General features: G+C 47.8%; 1 protein-coding gene across 2 annotated transcripts in view; it reads left to right on the top strand.

The window, feature by feature from the left end:
• The window catches only part of Gnb1l (G protein subunit beta 1 like), an 82,495-nt gene that overhangs the window by 38,197 nt on the left and 18,546 nt on the right, over positions 1–25,752 (top strand). For both annotated transcript variants that reach the window (XM_038346865.2, XM_038346864.2), the window contains 4 exons: positions 16,048–16,187; positions 16,538–16,663; positions 20,644–20,806; positions 24,772–24,870. In XM_038346865.2, coding sequence (XP_038202793.1) covers positions 16,063–16,187; positions 16,538–16,663; positions 20,644–20,806; positions 24,772–24,870 — 513 coding nt within the window. In that variant the 5' untranslated portion in view covers positions 16,048–16,062. The remainder of the gene's footprint in view (positions 1–16,047; positions 16,188–16,537; positions 16,664–20,643; positions 20,807–24,771; positions 24,871–25,752) is intronic.

Below are 25,752 nucleotides of genomic sequence, written 5' to 3'. Positions count from 1 at the left end.
CCATGGGAGTAAGTTTTGTAGGTAAAATACATGTTTACCAAGGTTGATCATAGTTGATATAATGTACCTGCTGTTTTCGTATTGCATATCCCACCAGCTCCAGTACCTGTCTAGTAGCATCTGTAAGGTGTCTGGTGGAATTGGGATCTGCAGTGGATCCTTTATAAAGGTCAGTAGAATTCTGCAGTGGATCTTTTTGAGCCTAGACTTTTTTTTTTTTAGTTTGGAGGGTATTTTTTAGTTACTCTTTTAACCTTACTCTTTGTTACAGTTATGTTTATTATTTATCTTTTCTTGGTTTAACCTTGGTCCTAAATGTGGTGAAGTATACGTTTTAATGTTCGCCTTACTGATTTGGTGATAGCTGGGTCTTCTTTTCTTTAGTTAATTTGACTAAGAGCTTGTTTATTTTGTTTACCTTTTCAAAGAATTGACTCATTTTATTGATTCTTTGTAGTGATTTTATTGTTGGTGTTATTTCCATTTCATTAATTTTGCCCTGACCTTGATTGTTTCTTTCTGTCTTCTCCTTTGGGGTTTGACTTTCTTGTTTTTCCCAGGCCCTAAGATACACCATTAAGTTATTTATTTAAAATCTCTAATTTTTTTTAATGTTGGCACTTATAGCTATGAAATGCTCTGTCAGGACTACTTTCATTGTTATCTTACATGTTATATTTTCTTTATTCTAGGACTTTTTTATTTCTTTCTTGATTCCTTCAGTGACCTATTCATCATCCAGTACTGTGCTGTTCAATCTCCCTGAGTCTGTGAATTTTCTCTATTTTCTCCTGTTGATTTCTAGCTTTATTTCCTTGTGGTCAGATAGGACAAAAGAGGTAATTTCAATTTTCTTGCGTTGCTGACACTTGCTTTGTTTCCTAATATCTATTTTAGAGAAAGCTCCAGGGGCTGATGGGGAGAATGTGTACTCTGCAGTATTTGGATGTAATGTTCTGTAGATATCTGTTAAGTCCATTTGATATTTATTCTGATGTTTCTCTATTCTTTTTTAGTTGTGATGCACTGTGTACCAGAGAGAGTGGGTGAAATCATGTAGGCAGAGACTGCTCTTTCTCTTCCCGGCTGCCCAAACCTGAATAATCACATAGAAACTATTTTAATTGCAACACTGCTTGGTCTGTTAGCTCAGGCTTCTTATTAATTAACAGTTACATCTTAAATTAACCCATTTCTATTAATCTGTGTATCGGCACAAGGCTGTGGCTTGCTGGTAAGGGTCCAGCATCTTTCTCATTTGTCACCTATGTGGCCCCTCTCTGACTCTGCTTACTCTCTCTTTATATATCTTTTCCAGCCTGGCTATATTCTGTCCTGCTATAGGCTGAAGCAGCTTCTTTATTAACCAATAGTAATAAAACGTATTCACAACATACAGAGGGGAATCCCACATCAGAGTCACTCAGTGTTACTATGCTTAAGTTAAAATCCATTACCTTATATTTAGTACTGTTTCTTGTATAAAATTAGGTTCAACCCTGTTCATGAGTATATGTTTAAAATTCTAATTCCCTCTGTTTTTTTCCCTTCTGAGACAGGGTTTCCATGTATAGCTCTGACTGTCCCGAAACTCGCTCTGTAGACCAGGCTGGCCTCAAACTCAGAGATCCACCTGCCTCTGCCTCCTGAGTGCTGGGATTAAAGGCGTGAGCCACCACTCCCAGCCTGTAATGTCATCTTGATGGGTTACTCCTTTTCTCAATATGAAGTGATCTTCACCTCCTTTGACTAGTTTTGAAGTTTGTCAGATGTTAGAATGGTGATATCTCACTGTACCCTACTTGGAGAGGTGTCTTCTTGCAGTAGATAATTAACATAGACTCACAACTAGACAGTACACAAGAGAGGGAAACTTTGAAGCATTTAGTCTCAAATGGGATGTTTTCATAAAAGCCATCAGAGAAGGCAGAAAAGCCATAAGTGGTGGATGACGCCAAGGAAACAGTGGGGCTGATGTATGTTACGAACTTGCAGAACTGTGACAGCACGCTCAAGACTTGCACAGATTCACAGCAGACCAGAATCCCAGTACTTCAGCTGGGAGAGGGAAAATCAGTTTTCTCCAATTGAGTGGCACTGGGTATATCAGCCACACCCTAGGGCAGGTTCATGCTCAGGAGTGGTTGGCCAACTCTGTGGTTTTGTTCTTTTGTTTGTGTGTGCTTATTTTTATATTTTCTTATTTGTTTGGGGTTTGAGTCTTTTGTTTTTGTAAGAAGAAAAGAATATGAAATTTTCCAGACAGTGGTGGCACATGCCTGTAATCCCAGTACTTGGGAAGCAGAGGCAGGTGGATCTCTGAGTTTAAAGCCAGCCTAGTCTACAGAGAAGAGTTTCAGGACAACCAGACCACACAGGGAAACCCTGCCTCAAAGAAAGAGAGAGAGAGAGAGAGAGAGAGAGAGAGAGAGAGAGAGAGAGAGAGAGAGAGAGAGAGAAATTGAGAAGTTGAGAAATTGGCTGTGTAGTAGGGAAGAGGAATCTGAGAGGACTTGGGAGAGCTGGGAAAGTATGACTAAATAAATTATAAAAGATTATTTAAAAATAAAACGAAAGAACAGGGAAAGGTAGACTTGCGGCACTGCTTGTTTCTGTTTCTTGTTTCTGGCCCCTTGCTTTTCTGCCTTTCTCTCTGAGGTGGTTTCTGTCCTTCATGGTGAGCTGTGTTTCTTCGAGACAGCAAATGGATGAGCCGTTTTTTAATCCAGTCTCTTAGTCTGTGTCTTTTGATTGGGGAATCAAGGTCATTAATATTCAGTTATTACCGAAAGGAGTGTTTAATTCCTGTTCTTTTGTTTGGGTTTGTACTGTTTGCTGTTTTCCTGATCTTTATTTGATATTGTTCTAGCATTGTTTATTTTTACTCTATAGCATTTTGGATGTGTTACCATTCTCTTCACTGAAGACTTCCTTGTAATATCCTCCTTAGAGCCAGCTTAATGATCATGAATGTCTTAAGACTGCTTTTGCAGGGAAAGATTTTCTTGAAGGAGCATGGTGGCACACATCATCCCAGCACTGGGAGGCAGGGGTAAGCGGACCTCTGAGTTCTAGGACGGCCTTGTTTACAGAGCAAGTTCCAAGCTAGTCAAGGTTATACCAAGAAACCCTGCCTCAAAATAAACAAACCAAAAAACCTTTTGTTTTTCTTGCCATTGTGATAGACAGGTAGTTTTACTAGATGTAGTCTGGGTTGACAGCTGTGGTCTTTTAGAATTTGAACTACATCATTACAAGTCTTTTTGGTGTTAAGTTTTTGTGGGAAAGTCAGCTGTCGCTCTGAAGTTTATTTGACGTGGCCCTTCTCCCTTGCAGCTTTAATGCACTTTCTTTGTTTTGCATCTTTACTGTTTTAACTCTAACATGATGTAGGAGATTTCAGTGTGCATACAGGTCTCTTCCCTGGATGGATGATTTTCTGCTGTGATTGTATTGATAATATTTTCTTTATTACTTTTAGTGCGGTGTTCTTTTTCTTCGTGGCTCATTATTCATAGGTTTTGTCTTTTGATGGTGTCCCACGTGTTAAGGTTACACATCTTTATTAACTTTTGTCCTGAATGGCTCAGCTCTCCTCCTTGTCTTCACGTCCTGACGTTGGTGAGGCCTTTTACTGAGCTTTTATTTGACTTACTGAAGTTTTCATTTTCCACATTTCAGTTTGGTGTTTCTGTAAACCACACTCTGAGGAAACTCAGGGGCTCAAAGTTGACAAACTGCTGGGAACAGTGGAAAGAAGACAACAGTCAGTGTCCAAGGGTAGAACCTCTATGAAATCAGCCGGGCGTGGTGGCACACATCTTTAATCCAGCACTTGGGAGGCAGAGGTAGGCGGAAATCTGTTAGTTTGAGGCGAGCATGGCCTATAGCACAAATTCCAGGACAGCCAGGACTACACAGAGAAACTCTGTCTCGAAAAAACAAAAACAATGGGCTGGAGAGATGGCTCAGCAGTTAAGAGCACTGTCTGCTCTTCTGGAGAACCCAGGTTCAGTTCCCAGCCCCCACATGGCAGCTCATAACCGCAACTCCAGTTCCAGGGGATCTGACAACCTCACACAGAGATACATGCAAGACAAAACACATATGTAGTAATGAGACGAGCAGGCCTGCTTTGCATACCGCCCGGCTTCCGGCCGCCTGGCTAGCTTATGCCCTGAAATAACAACACACAAACTGTATTCATTTAAACACTGCCTGGCCCATTAGTTTCAGCCTCTTATTAGCTAATTCTCACATCTTGCTTTAACCCATATTTAGTAATGTGTGTAGCACCACAAGTGTCTTACCGGGAAAGATTCAGCATGTCTGACCTGGTGGCTGGCTCCATGGCATCTGTCTCACTGAGGAGAGGCATGGCGATTGACTAACTTCCCTTCTTCCCAGCATTCTGTCCTGTCTACTCCACCTATCTAAATCCTGCCCTATCAAAAAGCCAAGGCAGTTTCTTTATTAACCAATGAGAGTCCTCCATCACACATAAAATAAAAATAAATTATTAAACAATGATTGAAAATAGACCCTCTATAAAACATTCACACCTTATTTTTCAGTCACTTTAAGGAGTAAAGAGACACTCTTTCCATGTATGTATACTAATATATTAGTTATTACATATATATGAGTGCAACAGGAAAGAAGAAAAGCTGGGTGTGGTGGCACATATCTTTAACCCAGAACTCCAAAGGCAGAGGCAGTTAAAGGCAGCCTGGTCTACATAATGTGTTCCATGACAACCAGGATTATGAAGAGAGACCTTTTCCCATCTAAAAAAAGAAGAGGAGGAGGAGGAGGAGGAGGAGGAGGAGGAGGAGGAGGAGGAGGAGGAGGAAAGGAAGAGGAGGGGGAGGAGGAGGAGGAGGAGGAGGAAAGGAAGAGGAGGGGGAGGAGGAGGAGGAGGAGGAGGAAAGGAAGAGGAGGGGGAGGAGGAGGAGAAGGAGGAAAGGAGGAGGAGGAGGAGGAGGAGGAGGAGGAGACTCATGGCGAGTGCTGCTTCACTAAGGGTGTAGAGTGGGATTGTACCTGGAAGAAACTGTAGGTAAGGTGTAGGTGTTTTAGCTACACAGGACTGGAAATAAAGAGGTAAAGACACTTTCAGGTAACAGAGAACTGCCCCGTGTCAGGAGGCTAAGCCATAGAGACCCTGCAAACCACTCCCATCTGTGTTCTTTGGGAGACAGAAAAGAAAAAAAGAGAGGGTTGAAGGGAAAAAAATAGTGAAATGGGACAAGAACAGTGGGGCCAAGTTGACCTGCTAACTTAGCATTGGACATTAAATTAAGAATAGATGTGGGGTGTAGAGGTATAGGGTATGAAAATGTGAGTGTCTGACTGCCGAGTTCTGGAGTCTATTCATTCCTTCCCCAGCTCCTAGAAGCCTATACCCCTGCTGATGGCTGCTCAGTGATGGGAGGTCCGGTGGGTGCCCCTCCCAGCCCTCCTTAGGATGATTGGGCAAATGATGCTGTCCTGGATTCTGGCCGTTCCTCTGCATGCTCCTTCAGGACCCCAGCTTCTGTGCAGCCTTTTCCTCTTTAGATGGGTCCTGGACACTGCTTGGGTCTGACTCGAAGCTCCCTGTCCACAGTCTTGCAGTGCTCAGGGTTGTCAGGTTTCCGAACAGAGGGACACTTGGGCCGCCAGGTTGCTGTACACTAGAAGTTTTTGAAGTGGCTCCCTTCTGCTCAGGAAGCTGGGAGTGCTGAGCACCGAGTGAAAAAGGGCTTTCTGGAGTCTCCTGGCAATGCTGCTCCTGACCTGGGTGTGGCATTTTCCCTCCCAGGAGCTGTTTTCAGCGTTTCCAGACTGTTCTCTAGAGATTCTGATGGCTGTGCCTGAGTGTCACCGATGTTTTTAGATTTAGGAAACTCACCTGTTTAAGGTTTTCTCAGAGTCAGTTAGTTTTCTTTCTCATTTCAAGTAAAGCCTTAGGACTACATAGTTCCTGTATCAGAGGAGGACTCTGGGCATCCTGTTCTAGCCTGCTCCACCATATTCTCTTGAGATACAGTCTCTAGCAAATGTGGAGCTCAGCCATCAGCCAGTCTGCCCAGAGAGCTTCTTGTCTGCTCCCACAGCACTGGGGTTTAGGGGCGATGACCAGGCCAGCTTTTTACATGGGTGCCGCGCACTGCGCCCCCGTGTCTGCACTCCGTGCGCTTGAACCCAGTTACCTAGCTTCGGGCAAGGGGCTGGAGGTTAAAATACACAAACACATACAGACAGAGAGACAACGACACGAGTCATACTTGAATTCCTCAAGAATGCCCCCTTTATTGTGTTCAGGGGCAGATTATATAGAGATAGCCACGCCCCAGCCAAACCAACCAGAAACCACTCTCCTGCCATCAGGAACTCCTGAAGGTCTCATGCTCAGAGCAGCTGTAGGCACTCAGATCAGGGGATTACAAGAAATTCAGAATCTGGGGTCTCACTGCTCCCAACACATGGGTGCTGGAAGTTTGAACTCAGGGCCTCACACTTCTGTTGCAAGAGCTCTTACCCAGTGAGCCATCTTCTCAGCCTGACAATGTTGAAGTTTTTGTTTTTCTTTTTTAAATTTTATTTTGTCTGTATGGTATTTTGCCTGAATGTCTATCTGTGCACCACATACATGCCATGCCCACAGAAGTCAGAAGAGGACATCAGATCCTCTTGAGCTAGAGTTATGGCTGCTTGAGAGCCCCTGTGTAGGTGCTGGGAACTGAACCACTGGAAAAGAAGCTGGTGCTCTAAATTGTTGAAGCCCAGCCCCGGTGTTATTTTGTTTGTTTGTTTTTGAGACAGGGTCTCCCTACATAGCCCTAGTTGTCCTGGAACTCACTGTGTAGACCAGGCTGACCTGTAACTCATGAACTCAGACCTGCTTCTGCCTCCTAAGTGCTGGGATTAAGGGCGTGTGCCACCACACCTGGCTAATGTTACAGTTGTAAAGGTTATTAATGAAGAGATGGCTCATTGGTTAAAAGCATTGGCTGTTTCAAGGACCTGGGTTTGGTTTCTAGCACCCACATGACAGCTGGGCCACCTGTAACTCCAGTTCTAGAGGATCTGACACCTTCTTCTGACATCTGTGGACACCAGGAATGCACACAATCTTGCATGGAGGCAAAATACCTATACACATACAAATAAGGCCATTCCTGCTCTTGAAGGGGCGAGAAGCTTTTAGATCTCCCAGATGGTTTTCGTTTCTCCTCTGCCTTCCTGAGGGCACACATTGCCTTTGTCCAGAGGTAGTTTCCTTTAGCAGTTCTGCCAGTGCTCAGCTGCTTAACAAGAAACCCTCTTTATTTTTCCTCATCTGAGGACATCTCTATGTTCAGTATTTTTGTTTTGTTTCAATTTCAGAACTTTAATGTCTAGTTTTTCCAACTGTAGGTCACAAGTAATGGCAATATCAAAAGGTTTCTGAGCCTAACAACCCAGAATTAATTGAAAATGAAATGCATATGGCGGCTTTTGCCCCAGTAGCACAGCACAGTTCACTCAGCTTTGGTTCTGAACACCCCCACACACACTTGTGCTGAGTGTTCCATCCTCCCACCCAGAGCCAGGAAGTGCCATCTAAGACAGCAAGGCTCTTCAGATGCAGCGTTTGGACTGCATGTACAGCTTACAGCCATGATAAGTTGGAGAAAAGAAAAATTCTTAATTTTTTCCTATCATTATTCTCAATCATGTAAGAATCAAATTAGTGTATTATATTTGGATTGTATTTGCTTAACTTTTAAAATTGTTGTTTGAGTTACTGATTGGAGCTAGATAAAATTTGTTTAATAAAATTTAGCTTGGTTATTGGGGGACAGAATTTCCAACAATTTTTTTGTTTTGTTTTGTTTTTGAGTCAGAGTTTCTCTGTGTAGCCCTGGCTACCATGGAACTTGCTCTGTAGACCAGGCTGGCCTTGAACTCAGAGATCCATCAGCCTTTGCCTCTCAAGTCCTGGAATTAAAGGCATGAGTCACCACCGACCAGCTCCAACAATTTTTGAAATAAACCTAAACATTCTTCTGCCGTTTTATTATGTATTAATAGAAAGTCATGTCCTCAAAATCAACAGTAATAAAATTAAGTTCTCTTTCAGCCCTGAAAACATTAAAGATTTCTTATATCTTGCAGTATTAAATGTTCAGACAGGATTTAACTTTTTATATAAAAATAAGTGCATTCATCTCATTAGCTTGTAATCTTGCTTTTTATCTTTAATAAGTGTATGTATATCCAAAAATTGTTTCAGAATAAATTTGTAACTTACTATCAGTGAATCCATTGTTTGTATTTATAGACCCAAGGCTGTGCAAAATTTTCTCAGGTGTAAAGGGTTTGTAAGTTGTAGCTGGAGACTTTTCTCTGTCCTGCCTGGTCCTGCTGGACCGGTTTTTCTCCTGCCTACCGGTCCCCGCAGCCACTTATAAAATAATAATTCGGAGGCTTAATATTACTTATAATTGTTTGGCTGATGGCTCAGGCTTCTTATTGGCTAACTCCGCATAAAACTTAACCCATTTCTAATAGAACCTTTACCAGACTCTCATGGATTCATGCTACAGTAACTAGAAGTGCAAGAAGGCCTGGCTTAACAAGGATGCTTGTTCTCTGTTACCACAGTGGAGTGCTTGCCGGATGCTAACCTAGAACAAAAGGGCTGCTTAGCACACAGTTTGGAGGAATGAAAGTCCCCCAGTAGGCGGCCCCAGTGGCAGCCTCAGGTAAAGAGCCAGAGGAGATGGCATCATAGTGTATGTGTGTGAAAGAGGGAATGAGCCCATCACAGACAGGGATCCAGAGAGCAGCTCAGGGACCTAATTCTCTCCTTCAGTTCACACCCAAGTCCTGGAGGCTAGTATTCCCTCCTGAGGGCAGAGCTCCCTTGACAGTGAATGTGAATTGTAAATAGATACCACCATACAAAGGTTCCTGAGCTATGTGGGGACTGAGCTTTAATACTATGTCCTTGAGATAGAAACCCCATCAGATCAGCTGCCCTGGCTCCCTTGCTGTGTTCTGCCACTTTTCAAAATGTGATCATGATGTATTCATCAATGACTTGAGTTTACTTTGTCCTCTTTGAATGCTCATCTTTCCCAAACTTTCAGGCATTACTTAAGTGCTTTTTTCCCTCTGATCTCTTTTTCCTCTCACTCATTTCTTGAGCTTTATTGCCCCAGTGTTTCTGCTTTTCTGATGCTTTTTTGTTTGATTTTTTGTTTTTTTCTAGACAGGGTTTCTCTGTGTAACAGTCCTAGCTCTTGTAGACCAGGCTGGCCTCTAACTCACAGAGATCCATCCCCCTATCTCTGCCTCCCGAGTGCTGGGATTAAAGGTGTGTGCCACCACTGCCCAATTTCTGATGCTTTGTTTCAGTATTTTGTCTTTCCAGTTTTATATTGACTTTCTGTTGATCCGTCATGATGTTCGCAGTTGTTTCCTGGTTTATCACCAAATTAAAAAACAAAACAAAACACAAACAAGACCACCAACAACAAAATGGCTGGGCAGTGATGGCGCACCTTTAATCCCAGCACTCGGGAGGCAGAGGCAAGCAGATCTCTGTGAGTTCGAGGCCAGTCTAGTCTACAGAATGAACTCAAGGGTAGGCTCCAAATCTACAGGAAACCCTGTCTTGAAAAAAAGGAAAAAGAAAAAAACAAACAAGAACAAAAAAAAGGAAAAAATACCAACCAACCCCCCCCCCCCCAAATGCCTGGAGAGAGGGCTCAGTGGTTAAGATCACTTTTTGTTGCAGAGAACCCATGTTCAATTCCCAGTACCCACATGGTGGCTCAGAGCCATCCATAACTCCAGTTCCAGGAATTTAACGCCCTCCTCTGACTTCTGCAAGTAACAGATATGCATATGGTGCATAGACATACATGCAGGCAAAACATCTCTAAACATAAAAAAATTAAATCTAATGCAAATACACAGCAGAAATAATAATGCCATATGATCTATTGTCCATACCCAGAGTTTCTCATATATCTCCAAGATCAGCTGTCCCCAAATATCCTTCATGGCTCTCCCTTTGATTTTTATTTATTTATTATTTGTGTGCATATGCATGGTATGGGAGTGTCACAACATGCATAGGAAGGTGGGAGAATAACTTGTAGAGTTTTCTTTTTTTTACCATGTGGTTCTGGGGCTCAACTCAGGTTGCTAGAAGTACCTTTATCCACTAAGCCATCCTTCTGATCCGAGCCTCCCCTCTCCCCATTTTTGAGACAAGGTATTTCAATAGCCCTATCTGTCTAGCCTGGAACTCTGATTAGACTAGGCTATCCTCAAACTCGTAGAGACTTACCTGCTTCTGCCTCCTACAGAATGGGATTAAAGGTATGTGCCTTCGTGGACCAGCCTAATCCTCTCTGTTTTGATCCAGTATCTAATCTAATATCTAGTATCTTAGTTGTGAAAAACAGACTGTGCTCACAAAGAAGGTTTTTATTTGGAGAGAGGGAATGGAAAAAGGAGGGAGTCCGGCCTCTGGGGACAGGAGCAGCAGAAAAGGAGAGAGGGGGAGAGGGGTTGAGGGAGGGAGGGAGGAAGAGAGAGAGAGAGGCACACAAAAAGCCTGGCTGCCTCAGAGGAGCAGTGGGAAAAAGAGAGTGGGAATGGGCAGAGTTTGTGTACAAAACCTCCCTCCCTCCCCTCCCTTCACCCTCCCTTCCCTCCAGGCTTTCTCTGTATAGCCATGGCTGTCCTGGAACTCACTTTGTAGACCAGACTGGCATTGAATTCAGAGACCTGCCTGCCTCTGCCTCCTGAGAGCTGCCTAGCTGGTTTTGATATCGCTTTAAGTTTGTAGTTTCTCTTGACCGTGTCCATTTTCACAAGCCTAAACTGAATTTCTTGTGTAGTGTCCCATGTCTGGATGTGTCTGTTTCCATGGCCAGGTTCATGTCTGAAACTTGTCAGCATGGGTTCATGCAGATGGTGCCATTACACCTTATGGTGTCTCATCAGGAGATAAGCAGTGCCTATTGTTTATCACTAGTGGCATAGACTTCTATCATTTGGGGAAGGTGGTGACAGCTAGATGTCTCCATGGTAAAGGCACATTTCCTTCTGTGGCTAGTAACCACAAAAGAGTACCATGGAAACCTACTTCCCAGCAACCTTTTACCAGATTGCATCTTTTTTCAGATCTGATTTGGGATATATTCACTCCACCCCAGTTTGCTTTCCGTTGCTGTGACCAAAAGCATCTGGGGAGCAAATAGTTTGTCTGGCCTAGTTGTCTACTTGCAGACTGTCATTGAGAAAATTCAGGGCAGGAACTCAAGAGACCATGGAGGAACACTGCTTACTGGCTTATCATCCATGGCTTGCTCAGCTTGCCTTTTTTTTATGCAACCCAGGACCACCTGCACAAGCATGGTACCACCACCAGTGAAGTGGACCTTCCTACATCAACCATTAATGAAGAAAATGCCTCCCACATACCTGTCTGCAGGCCAGTCTGATGGATGAAGTTCCCTCTTCATGGATAGCTCTAGCTTGTGTAAGGTTGACATGAAATTAGCAGCACAGGAGAGTCAGAGAGAGGGAACTCTCCACCAGAATGACCCTGAGGCCTCTAGACAAAGGCTGCTGTGATTTGCCCAGGGAGGTGCTGTTATTTTCAGTGTGTGGGCCAAGGGCCTTCGGCACTTGTGGCATTTATAGGAAAGGTTGTCTCTTCTGGAATTTTTTTAAATAATCTGTCTAGCTTTGACATCTTGAAGAGCAGGCAGAACCAAAGTGTTCTCTGCATTGTTTTCTGATCGTTTGCTCTCCCACTCATGGAGCAAGAGATGAGAAGTAGAACCTCAGCACCACGCAGCAGCACTGCATGGGCCATGCACAAGGTCTGCGGCCTCCACCCAGGGTGGCCAGGGGCCAGGGGCCAGGAGAGATAGGATTATACAATTATTCTCAATTAGATTAATAAAGAATAATTAGGTGTCATAAATCAAGTAATCATAAGATATTGTCATAGGAAAAATATGTAGGTAGAATTAATTAGTTTTCAAATAAAGCATTTATTTTAATTGCCTGAAATGATGGAGCCCTTAATTGTTGATGCATCATTTTGGCCTGAACTTTTCGGCTGTTGTAACAACGTGACGTGACGGGTTTGTTCCCTGCATTTCTAGGGAGACAATAGAGGAGCCCTTGATTTCATCACCTCACAATGAGCCTTCTGCTGGGAGGCTCTGGAAACTCCCACCATGCCGCAGGCAGGCGGCAAGTGTGGGCCAAGCTTCAGCTGGCAATGCCCAGGGTCATGTGTGTGAGAACTCTTACACATGTATGTGCATGAGTGTGCATGTGAGCACAAGTGTACACATGTGTTCTGGTGTGTACCTGAGGGTCTGTATGCCCTTGTGTGTGGAATACATCTAAAGGGGCTGCATCTGTGTGTGTGTATGTGTGTTGATGTATGCATGTGTAAATGTGAGCATCTGTGTGTATAACATGGCTACAGTGTGTGGGGTATCTGGACTGCACTTGTGTGCCTACAGAAGTAGCCTCCCACAGGGGGTGGCCTGCCAGAGCTCATTGCTTGAACGCAGGTGGCAGGATGCCCCTATCCTGGCCTTGGAGTTTCCCTGCTGGGTGAATGAGCTGTAAGAGACTAAATTCTTGGCAGTGGGGGAGCTAGGGCCTGTGGACTTGGATCTGGCAAGAACACAGCTGGGCTTTGGAGGGCCCACAGCTGTCCCCTGGACCTGTTGTTTGGACTACCTGCTCGAAGCAGTTCTTCTAGCATTGTGATCTTTTCAGGGACGTGTGTCTAGAACAGTGTAGATCGTGTCTTCTCTGTAGACATTGTGGAAGAGTTAGCGTTTAGCAAATGATGAGTTTTATATAGCTAAAGCTCTTTCCCTATCCTCCCCACCAAAAAAAAAAAAAAAAAAAAAACAGAAGAGGGGACTTGGCAGTTTGTACCTGCATTCCTGGTGACCCTGTTTTCTTTGAAAGCCCTTGGGGGAGTCAGGGTCCAAGCATAGAGTTAACCTAGAAAAGGCTTGACCTGGTGGGACCTGCATCAGGTCAGTAGGACGAGATATGTGTCTGGCATGGGTACAGACCTCCCTGGCCTTCCCCCATCTTGTCTACCCTCCATATAGGGCCTGGTGGTCTCCTGGGATCCTGGCTCTGGCTGCTGTATGCCTTCCACTCTGGTATGGATCAGAGCCCATACCTGCCTTTCCTGTTACAGAGGAAAAGGGAGGGCGTAGGATAGTGTGGAGGTACGGCACTGGGGCATGCTGGCCGAGATGGACTTGACAGGGCTGTCCTGGGGAGGCTGCCTGTTACAGAAGCCTTTGCCTCCCTGGCCTCTTTACTGCTTGTCGCTGTGTGTGGCCTCAGCCTGTAGTCCCTCTTTCTACATTCCACACAAGCCTTAAAGCCCAGTCTCCACTCTGGAAGAATCCTGCCCAGCTCTTTTGCTCCGTTCTTTTCCTTGCCATGTTCTTTTGATGGCTGCTGCTGCCACCCAAGTTGGGCAGACCTCCCTCTCCCTGCTGTGCAGGCTGCATGTAAGTAAAGAGTAGGATGCGCCTTTGCCCAGTGGAAAGATGCCAGAAACAACCTGCTGCCCCCCTGCTGTCTGCCTCTGACCTTTTATCCTCTACCTTCATCCCAGCTTGTGGCCTTGGGGCCACCCCTGCCTCTGAAGAGTGGCCAGCTGAGGTACTGTGGTACTGTGAGGGGGTAGACTACAGACAAGGTTGAATGTGTGGTCTAGGGCACTGGAAATTTCTTCTTTGCAAGGTAGACCCTAGCAGGTCTACCTTGAATACAAGTCCTGTGCTTTGAGGCGTGGTCTGTCTGCTGAGACAGCAGTTCTGTGGGTGTGGCCAGATGACTTTGTCCTGCCCTTTCACATGTACCCTTCCTGGCTGCTCTGCCACTTGGTGGCACATGCCTTGAGAGCATTTCAGGTCCATTCCCAGGAATCTGGGGCAGCTCACCCAGTCATTTCCTGCCTCAGTTTCTCAAAATTAAAGAGTATGCTATTCAGAGTGGTTATAATTAGAAGTTCTGGCCTGGTAATGGTGGTGCACACCTTTAATCCTAGCACTCTGAGGTAGGTGGATCTCTTGAGTTTGAGGACAGCCTGGTCTATAGAGAAAGTTCCAGGACAGCCAGGGCTACACAGAGAAACCCTGTCTCACAAACAAAGGAACAAAAATAATTAAAAGTTTCGGCGGTTCGGGCCAGGACCCAGTAGGGCTGCTTGTGGCACTCTCAGGACCGCACGCAGCTCTCTTTGTAAGCACGTGTCTGCTGGCAGGTGCTGGCGCTGGGGCAGGAATGGTATTCCTCCTCCAGGCATTACTCTACTTTAGGGAGGAAGGAAAAGGGACTGCAGAGTAGAGAGTGCCCAGGGGAGGCACAGCAGTGAAGCCTGCTGGTAGACTCAGTCCAGTGGATGTCAGGATGAGTGCCTGTGAGTATGCAGGGTCAATCTTGACCACCTGACTCGTGTACCACCATAGGGACAAGGACGTGGGCTCTCGCGGGAAAAGGAGATTAGGCCTAACTCTGAAAAGTGTGACGAGTCAGGGTTTATAGCAGGGAGCAGGTGAAAGTGTAACAAGTGTTTCTCTGTCCTGCCAGTTCCCAAGTAATGACAGAAACTTACTATTTATGAAAGCTCAGCCTATAGCTTAGGCTTGTTCCTAACTAGCTCTTAAATTAACTCATTTATATTCATCTGTGTTCTGCCATGTGGCTTATGACTGTTATGTCTCCTGGAGTCTCCACCTTTCTTATTCCCAGAGTCCTCTCTGTCCCCAGAAGTCCCTCCTATACCTTCTGCCTAGCTATTAGCCATTCAGCTCTTTACTACACCAGTCCCAGCAGCACATCTTCACACAGCACAAATATATTCCACAACATGCGGGGAGGACATGGCAGGAGTCTGGGGATCCAGGCTGAAGTCGGACCAGGGTCAGCAGATGGCTTCGAGAGCACGCAGATAATGGGTATAGGTGACACTAAACTGACTGAGGTTTTGCTAAAAGTCTTCACGTGGGCCTACAGGAAGGTCCAGGAGCCCGAATCAAGTCTGACCAAGTGAAGGCTCCTTTTCTGTGGTTCCAGGAGTGGAGTCCAGGGCCTTGAGCTTGGTAGGCAAGTGCTCTACTGTAGAGGCAGCAAGGCTTCTATATTGGACTCCCAGGATGTGATTGCCAAGGAGGGGCTGCAGACCCCTGGCCCCTTGACTTTCTTTGCCTGCCTCAGACCCTTTGCCTGCTGGAGTGAACTGAGCAAAACAACTTGTTTACCTGTGCCTGCAGCTGCTCTGAGCACGAGACCCTGACGGCAGGGGAGTGGGTTCTGGTGAGGCTTGGACCTTTGTGATACCAGAGCTGATAGAAGAGATGGGGATTCGGGGATGAGGGGGGCTGGAGGTGCCGAGCAGGAACTATGACAGGTTGGCAGTTGAGGCAAGGATGGGCTGCTGTAGTGCCTGCTCTACGGGACGGTACGTGAGATGGGAATAAGCTGGAAACATAAACACACACACAGACAGGGACACGGGTCATCCTTGATACAAGAGTGCCAAGTTTATTGTGCTCCAGGGAAGCTTATATAGGGATCCTTAACTGAGAACCACACCCCAGCTCTCGGGATCTTTCAGCTGCAGGCCTCACCAGAACCCACTCCCCTGCCGTCAGGGTCTCGTGCTCAGAGCAGCTGCAGGCACAGGTAAACAAGTTGTTTTGCTCAGTTCACTCCAGCAGGCAAAGGGTCTGAGGCAGGCAAAGAAAGTCAAGGGGCCAGGGGTCTGCAGCCCCCAACAGGCTGCACTTCTGGCAGCCGTGTGGTCTATGCCAAAAGCTGGCTGTTCCTCAGCCACAGAGCCTGTCTGCATGGTGGAGAATAGCAGCATCCCTTTCCCAGAAGGGACAGAAGTTGAGTACTGAGCCAACAGCTTTCTAGATACCTCTTTCCAGCTGCCTTCTGAAGAAATAGAGACCTCTCTGCCACTCTGCCACTCACATGTTCTCCCTTGCACCCCAGGACTGCGTCCACCACATGGCAGCCCTGTCCCCACCACCGCCTGGTCCCACGTTTGTCCTCCGAGGCACACAGTCGCCTGTGAACACACTGAATTTCGGTCCACCATCCCAAGCTCTGGGGAGCCCACTCCTTTTCTCGGGGTGAGTAACAGCTGTCCTACCCCAAGTCCAGGGTGATGTCCAGTACTGGATTTCCTAGAGCATGGTGCTTGCCTAAGGTGCTGGCAGAAGGCCCTGTGCTTGCCTGAAACACTGTCCACTCTGGAACTCCTTGGAGGAGCAGAGAGTCTTGCCTCTGTCTCACACCACTGAGTTCTGACAAAGTACCCCAACCCCAGGCCCTCTGGCCACCTCTGCTGACCTTCAGTTCGGAGTCAAGTCTCCTCCAGCTGATGTATCACCTTCCACTGGCTGTGTGTGGTGTTGGTCAGGAGCAGTTCAAGATGTCTACTTTCTGCTGCCCCTGTTCCTGACTTGCCTGTCTCCAACAGGTCTCAGAGTGGCCTGGTGCACATCTGGAACCTGCAGACCAGAAGGACAGTGGCCACCCTGAATGGCCACGGGGGCCAGGGTGTGACCTGGCTGAAGACACTGCCCCAGGGGCACCAGCTCCTCAGGTGGGTCACAGTAGCACAAGGGAGCAGCAGGGGACCTCTGCTGGGGACTCTTTTGACAGGCCCCCGTGACTGTCTTTAGCTAGAGCAGAATGGCAATGAACCAAAGGTGTTAGGGGCATCCTGCCAGCTTGGCTGTAGTTTATAGAGAGTATGGGGCAGTTCCAGCCTTTGGGAAGTAGACAGCTCTGACTTCTCTCAGGTGGGACCATCTTCTTCACTGGGGTTCTCTGGAGGTGTCATCTGAGGTAGCTGACACCAGCCAGAAGGCAGCTGATAGAAAGGCCCTGGGCTGTGACTTAGAAGTGGGCAGAGGTAACTGTACCATGTGCTAAAGGGACATGGATGAATAAAGCAGGACCCACGCTCAAAAGAGCTGAAAGTTCAGCCCTGAGGAGTCCCTGCTCACCCAGGGCCCAGACACTTGGGTGGCCTTGGTCATAGGGCTAGGACCAAGCCAAGTGGCTTACAAGGCATGAAGGGTAGCATGGGACTGGCACGTATATAAACACCCTACCTCCCAGCCAGGTGATGGTGCTGCAGCCCCACCTACAGTCCCCACTGAGGGTCAGGAGGCCTATAGTGCGGGCTGCAGGTGTGGAATGCCCAGGTGCATTTGCACTGCACTGGAGGCAACGGCCCACCAGGGCTGCCTGGCCTCAGCTGTGTTTGGGTCCTGGTTTCTCTGAGAGGCCCTGGAAGGGGTTGTGTGCTTTCATATCTAGCAGGGCTGAAGGACCCCCAGCCCTACTTGCACCTGGGCCACGAGAGCTGCACCAGCTAGCATTTCTTTACCTTCTTCATTATGAAACCACTTCTTTCCAGGCTGTGCAGGAGGACGCAGACCCTTTAGCACCTGAGTAACCACTGCCCAGTCAAGTACAGCACCGCAGCACCACCCGCTGTGCTGGCAGCAGCAGCCCAGGGCTGCTGTGTGTCTTGAAAAAGAGCAAATGGTTTTATGAGTTTTTCCTAACTTTAGGTTAGGAAAGCAAAGCAAAAGACTGCCAGATATTTAATACACACCTGTGGTCCCAATGCTCAGGAAACAGGACAGGATTGCTGTGAATTTGAGGCCAGTTTGGGATATACCAGTGGTTTCTGCCAATTATTCTACTGAACTGACTGCATCTTTCTTATTGATATGTGAAGTCCTTTTTATATTTTAGATAGCATCACTATTCTTCTATCAAAGATTATCTCTGCAACAGGGTGACATATGTTTATACTCTCTTAGGGGTGACTTCGTGGTAATGGAATCACGTTGGCCAGACCGTCCATGTGGTCGGACTCCTAGGTCTTATGGCGGAGACTGCGCTAAGACATGAACATACTTGGCCTATCTCCAGAGCTCACTGTTGCTTCTTTTAGACCCGCAGTCCCTCTGGAGTGTGCTGCTAAGGTGGGATGCAGGCAAAGCCCGCTGCCTATCATCCTTTCTGTGCTTCCCCTCCAGCTGAACCCTGTTGACATCAATGTCCAAGGTCACAGACAGGAAGCAAATGCTAGCAGCTACACATGGGCCCTGGGATTGGTTCCCTAGTCTGTGTTTCCCATGATCTCGGTACTTTTCAAGGGCTCGGTAGAATGTCCCCAGGTTCAGGATAAGACTGAGGCCCTGGGTTTGGAAGGAAACCCAGTGTGGTGACTGCCAACCTTGTGGTGCCGGAGGTGCATGAGTCTCTCTCTCCTTGGCAAGTGAGACTGGCCTTGGTCACATAGGTGGGTGGTGCCTGCTGGACCCACTATCAGCATTCAAGAAGTTGAATTTCCCTAATCTGAAAGCTTGTTTCTTGTTGGTTTTTGAGACAGGGTCTCACTATATAGTTCTGGCTAACCTGGAACACCTTACATTGTATACCAGGCTGAACCTGAACTCACAGAGAGCCACCTCCTCTCTGCTGGGATTAAAACCATGTGCCACCACTCCCTGCATAAAAATCTGAAAGGTGTAGAGTGTCATGTCAGCTCTCAAAAAGTTTCAGATTTCAGAGCTTTTCCTAGTTCCTGTTTTCAAAATAGGGGGGTTAACTGGTGAAGTTTACACAACTATTCCAAGCTCTGAAAATACCTGAGCACTTGCAGTCCTGTGTGTTTTAGAAGGAGGTTTTTGTGCAGGGCCTGATGGCCTTAGCAGACAAATTAACAGAAGATGCTATTGGCAATGAGCCCTTTGAAAAGTGGGGGAGCAGGAAACTTTTATCCCAGTACTCAGAGGCAGAGGCCCAAGGATCTCTGTGAACTTCAGGACAGCCAGGAACTATATAGAGAGACCTTGTCTCAAAATACCACCTACCCTCCCCCCCAAAAAAGGAAAAGAAAAGAGGCCTTCAACCCATAGTATTTCCTAGGTCCCTGAGAAGCAGGTTGTAGTGGGGTGGGATCCAAGAATATGCAGGCCTATTAAAACCAGCACAGGCCCTAGAACATTCTAGGGACACTCTGAGCCTGTGCTAATACCTGTTTTCTCCCACTGCTGGCAGCTTCCTGCAGTGGCTTCTGCCTAGAGTAGTTCTGTCTGGTGTATTCTCATGGAACTCTGTCTCCCTTATACTTGCTCACTCTGTTGGTGGAATACTGCTTTAGTCAGAACAGAAGAGCTGTCCCTGCTTCCTCTTTCTTAAAGGGCTCACTGCCAATAGCATCTTTTGTTTCATTTGTTAATGCTGCCTTCTTTCCCTGCGCTGCAAGACACTTGAACCTCATCTTGGCTTTCCCTTACTCCAGCTGTAGAATCAACATCTCTCCAGAAACCTGGCTGTTGTGCTTAGAAAACTGATAAGTTTTAGCACTGGGCTATCCATAGGTGGCACAGGGACAGAGACTTGAACCTACATTCCCATCCTGTCCCACTCACCTATGTTCAGCTGTGTGTCCTGTCTGCATGTGTCTGGCCACACACATGTTCACGCTGACCTCCAGTTCTGTATGCTCACCAGCTGTACCACAGCTCTTTGGAAAGGAACTACATCCCTACATCCACTACTGCTCCAATATTTGCTCAGCCAGAGAGGGAGAGCCAGTGCCTGTAAGGATCCCTGCCTGCTCAGGGCCACTGTTTTTACAGTTATGTACATCTTTAACCATATAGGCTTCAGTCAGCACCTCCCTGTGTGCCTCAGGTCAGCCTGTTTGCTCTGCCTGCACCAGCGCCCCGTTATCCACATAGTCACAGTGCAGTCCTTCACAGGCTGTGCTCAGCTGGCTGGGCTGTTTTCATCGTGCACAACGACAGTCACGCTGTCTGTGGGTCTGTGGGTTTGGCATAGCACTGCCATGTGTCCATTTCCTCAAGGCCACATGAGCATCTTTTATCCCACAAAGCCCAGAGCTACCCGCTGTGGTCAGTTCTCTCATGGTTCTCCATCCTGTGCCTACTCCTTTTCTAGAATGTCACAGGACTGGAGTTACACGCTACAGAACTTCAGATCTGGCTTCTTTCACTTAACAAATCGTGGCTCAGCTGCCTTCCAACTGTTGCATGTGTCAGCAGTCGGCGCTGTCCCTTGCTGAATGGCACTCTGTGGCACAGCATACTTGGCCATTCTTTTGCTGCAAAGCAGCTGGATTTTTTCCAGCTCTGGTGGTGACGCCTGGAGCTGCTCTCAATATGCTTGCATGGCATTTTGAGTTAATGTAGGTCTCAAATGCACTTTGGAAGGGACCCAAGTGAGATTTCTGAGTCCTTAAAGGCACTTTACAGAGAAGAAAGGGGTGCAGATATCCTTCAGTGGCACTGAACGGCAGGAGGCTGGTCATAGGTGCATGCATGTGTCCATATTCTTAGTCTACTGAATTATCTTGGCCTCAGTGCCAACTCAGCTGTGAACCCTGAGGGAGAAGTCCTCTTCAGCTGAGGCTTCTGGCCTGGATGATGCAAAGCTTACCTGGCCCACTTTGGAAGGGCTATAGGCCAGATACCAGTTCAAGTGGGTCCATAATGCTTACAGTGTCTCATAGACCCCCTCCCCTTGTTTCATCAGCCAGGGCCGGGACCTGCGGCTGTGCCTGTGGGACTTGGCAGAGGGCAGGAATACCATCTTGGATGCAGTTCAGTTGGACAGTGTGGGCTTCTGCAAGAGCTCTATCCTGGCCAGGGGACAGCTATGTTGGATGCTTGCTGTGCCTGGGAAGGACAACAATGAGGTAAGGACCAGCCCTCATGCACTAATGACACTGGGTTTGTCTTCACCAGACACACTTGTCCTCTCCCAGCAAGGAGGGCCCAGTGCTGCCACGGGACTCTTGTCAGGTCTGCAACCTACCCGCTTCACTGCAGCTCCAGTAGCCTCAGGCTGATGCCCAGCCTGGTCACCTGTAAGCTCTTAGCCTTCCAGAGCAATGGTGAGAATCAGGAAGGGCTCAGGCAGACCTTGGTACTCGGCATAATGCTGTTCCTGGAGGAGGGCCACTCAGGGCTATGTCTAGACCTGACTGTGCGCACACACACATACACACACACACACACACATACCACACACAAGCAAGCGTGTCTATTTACATATTCATGTACATACATGGTTGTATACAGAGAGGGACCTCCAGAAATTGGGGGCCTGGATGCACTGCTAGCCTGTTGGAAGAGGCAACAGAGACACCAATACAGTGAAGCAACAGGGGAATTCACACACGGGTGGAGCTAGTGAAAATGCAGGTTCTGGAGGCTGAATGAGGATGGGAGTGGCCAGGGAAGGGAGGGTAAAGCCTGTATTTCAAAAGCCAGAATGAGAGCAAGTCTGGCGGTAAGAAGAGCTTCAGAAGAACTCCTGGGCACCCGAGGCTTCTCTGAAACAAGCTGTTCCACAAACTGGCAAAAAGCAAAGGGACAGGAAAAAAAGACATTTGAAAATGGCAACCCAGCAGCAGTGAGGCTTGAGCAGCAGGAAGTCCCAGGAGATGGATTCAAAACCAGAACCCTCTGCTTTCTGTGAGAGTAAACTAGCCCCGTCTCAGGCTTCTTCCTATAGAACTGCCATCACCCTGTATGCAGAGCTATGGGTACGAGGCATGGCCAGTGATGAGCAGCCAAAAAGCGAGGACTGTGCTTCAGCTCAATACATGTACATTCTGGAAAGGATGGTGCATGAGGAGGCAGAAGTCACAGATAAAATCTGCAGAGCCCACAGGCCATGACAAGGACTGTCCCTACCTAAGAACTCAGGAAGACCCCATTGTGGCCGCAGGGAGAGGCTGGAGCGTAAGGGGCCTCAAGTGGGAGTTATTGGTGAACTCAGGACTGTCTAGGATCCCAATCTGGGATATGCATTGAGAGTGTAGAAAGCTCAGCATCCATCCTACATCAGAAAAGCAGGTTTCTAGGGTCAGACCCAGGGCAGCTACCTTGCCTAGCCTGATTCTCCAGGCCTCTGGGAGCCAGAAGAGCAGTGCCTAGCCTTCCTGAGCATGGAGCCTCCTACAGACATTGGAGCTTTCCATCTGGCACCCACTGCCAACTTTTGTTTCCAGAAGGAAAAATGCTAAGTTTGGGCAAGTGTGGCCACCCAGACGGCCGCGAGGGGTAGGAGCATGCTCTCAGGCATTGTTTGGGCCTAAGCCAGCTATGCTTTTCCCGGGCCCAGTTTAGGCAGATTCCTGGCAGACTGGAAAACAACCATTTGCTCAGGATATGCTGGTAGCTTCTGAAAATACAGCGTCCGGCTGTTCAGATGGCTCAGCGGTAAAGGTGCTTGCTGCCTAGCCTGACAGTCTGAGTTCAGTTTCCAGACTGCACATGGTGAGAGATCTGTGTCATAAAAGTTGTACACATGCACAGAGAGAGAGGGAGGAGGGAGGGAGGGGGAGAGAGAGAGAGAGAGAGAGAGAGAGAGAGAGAGAGAGAGAGAGAGAGAGAGAGAGAGAGAGAGAGAGGTAATAAAAACTGTTTTGAAAATCCTGCGCACCTGCACTGAGGGCTAGAGCCAGGAAGCTGGTTAAAACTGTGCAGGAACCTGTGACCTCCACAAAGGAAGACTGTGCTCATCAGCAGCCTGAGAGTAGCTGAGCTCTCTTAACCCTCAGAGTGGCATCTTGTGGGCCTGTGGCTTGGGGTGACCTGGCACTGCCTGGCCTGCTGTACAGGCGGAAACAACTTCCCCACCCCTCACATTAATAAAACTTTTAACAGGTTTTTGGCAAACTGGCAAGAAAAGTATATGTAGCTCCTAATTGGTGATTTAAATGCAATCATGAACAAATAAATGCCTGTTACTATCTCATTATTTATGAACTAGATCTGCTTGGAGACAAAATGACTTTTCTTGGGCAAGAGCCAAGCCTAACCCAGTACACGGGCCTGATCTGCCAGCACCAGCAGGAGCTGCCTGCTCAGTGCTGCTGGCTGTGGAGGACCATGGGCCTCAGGAGGCAGGACTGTGGCTAGGATCTCCCTCCCGTTTTCTCCCTGTCACACTGTCCATCTCTGCTTCCCCTGTGGCAGTCCTACCTCCTATTACATGTTTCCTCTGTCCCGCCTTCCTCCATACCCCCTTCCCATGTCTTGGACACTCTTTCCCTTGGTGGGTTCTGCTCCCTCTGCCCTTGGGTGCTGGGCCTGCTGTGTCGTCTGACTAGTCATCAACCCCTCTGCTCACCGTAACCTCTCTGCCTCCTTAGAACCATATCTTCTGGGCACTGTCCTGCTTACCTGTCCCTGGAGCTGTGACATCCATCTTGTTGCCTTGCCCTCTACATCTAGGGCCTAGGACTCTCCTTTATCACCTCCCATAGGCAGCCAAGTGTTTTTCAGTCTGTCTCCTAAAGGCCTGAGCAAGTTTCCTCCCACTACAACGGCAGGGGCTATAAGACTCAGCAGCAGATGTGACAGGGCTATCACTATGGGGAGTCTGGTGAGATCACCCTGCCAGAGAACACCCTGGCCCCCATTTATCAGCAGGACTCTAACCGAAGGACCAGGTTGTGTGCTTGCCATTCTGCACTGCCTGAAAGCTGCCCTGGACCCAGCCCAGGTGACTGACATAGAATCATCTCTGTGACTGTGACAGATAAGGTTGTGGCATAGGTTGGTAAGGACAACACAGCTGTTACTTGCCCAGGCTCTGGCCTCTCAGACATTGTACCAGCCTGGCCATACTGGGTATATTCTGTCCAGTTTATACTCTCCATCCCTTTGGAGCGCTGATGCCTTGTGTGCAGACTTGGGCATGCTAAGCAGGCTTGTATTCATGCACTTGATAGTTGCCAAGGAGAATTTCTCTTGCTGGTACCTAACGAAGCTCAAGGATTTCAGAATCCACTCAGCTCCCATGACACCAGAAGGTATAAATAGGCACAAAAGTGCAGTAGAGCCCCAGGCGGATAAAAGGCATAGGAAACATCTGGTCTGTACTGGGATGCAGCATGTCATGTGGAGCCCTTCTATTCTGCTGAGCTCACAGAGAGGTGACACAAATGAACGAGGGTACCAGGTTGGCACCTTAGATACAGGATGTCTGGGGACCTAGTTTAGTCTGGTCCTTGTGGATGGTGCTGGCCAGCATATAAGCAGTCTACTTGGATTTGCATACCCACATGGGAAGCTGGGCCATAAGGCCCATCTCAGCCCAGGCACAGAAAGGCCTGGCTTCTAGGTAGTCTAGGTTGGTAAGTTGGGGAACCAGGATTCAGTGGAGCTGGCCTTAGCTTTGGCAACATGATAATTTCCTAGGTGGGTAGTGAATGAGTCCCAGGCCTTCCACACAAGATTTTGCATCATTTTATATGCCTGCGATTGGTCAAAGAAGGCCATTGGAGATTCTAACTGAGGCAGGAGAGACAAGTGAAGAAGGGAGGATGGCCAGAGTAAGCAGGACCAAGTAAGTCAGGCCTGATTTACCCAAATGACAAACTGGGGCAAGGTGTGCCATAACTGCTTGCTGGTGAAGGGCTGGTCATTCAGGAATGATGTGAGCATTTGTTTTGCAAGGACCCCAGGAGCATCTAAGCCCTTTAGCCTGTGCAAACTAATTAGAAGGGCTCTGCTCTCAGGTCCGTACAGGGAGAGGAGCAGACAGAAACTCACAGCAGCCTTGGCTAATCACCTTAAACGTCTCTTGTTTGCATAGCATAGACTCGGCTTGGCATCAGCCCAAATCAGCTTGTTTTCTCACTGTCAGGTTCAGATTCTGGAGATGCCATCCAAGACGTCAGTATGCACCCTGAAGCCGGAGGCAGATGCCAAGCCAGGCATGCCCATGTGCCTGGGGCTGTGGCAGGTAAGACAGCGCGCGCCAGCCACACCCGACAGCCCTGAGTCATGCCCCACTCGGTTGCATTTGTCATCAAACCTATGGGCACTATCCTTTAGAGAGTGTGTACCTGTTGTCTTCTGGACAACACTGACTGGACATCGGCTTCTTCTGGGCTCCTGCTGGTGCTTGGGAGAAACCCCAACAGAAAGACTGCAAGGAAATCACCCTCCACAGGCCCTGGCCGGCTTGCTCAACGGTGCCCAGATGTGGTTGTGAGGAGGAGACAGTTAGGTCAGCTGTGGGGCTTGCTCCCAGAAGAACACATGCCCTTTCCTCAGCACCTTGGTCCTCGCCTCTGCTGAGGCTGAGGGAAAAGCTGACTGATGTCGACAAGCCTGCGTGGCCCTCACTGTTCTGGGCATTTGCTCTTGCCACGTCTTTACCTCACAGAGGTCCCAGGAACATTAGCATGACAGTTTCCCGTGGCCATTCCAGGGAAGTCTAACGTTAGCATGACAGTTTCCCTGTGGCCATTCCAGGGATGTCTAAACTGTAGCTGTTTCCTTTGTTCTTGATATTCGTTTCTCCTGGGGCTGCTGCAAAAACTAGGACCCAGACAGTCTTCACAGCCTAAGGTCTGGAGTCCCTCCCTACACACAAAAACAGGCCCAGACCTTCTCATGGTGTCCAGGCCAGCATCTTCTACTCCTGGGTCTCTATTTACTGTCTCATTGCAGAAAATCCAGGAAGCCTCACAGTCTTAACTGGCACAGACACCACAGTGGGCGGGTCACAGGGCAGCGTCCATGCAGGGAGGGGTTGTAACCCTTTGGCCATCTTCTTAGTTCTCATTGGTGATCTCTTCCTCGTGGCTTGCTGCCTCCTTGAACACTTTTAAACGTGAGG

Source organism: Arvicola amphibius, chromosome 10, assembly GCF_903992535.2.
Source record: "Arvicola amphibius chromosome 10, mArvAmp1.2, whole genome shotgun sequence".
Classification (NCBI taxonomy): Eukaryota; Metazoa; Chordata; class Mammalia; order Rodentia; family Cricetidae; genus Arvicola; species Arvicola amphibius.
Note: the sequence above shows the minus strand (reverse complement) of the source record. Positions and strands in the feature narration are given on the sequence as shown.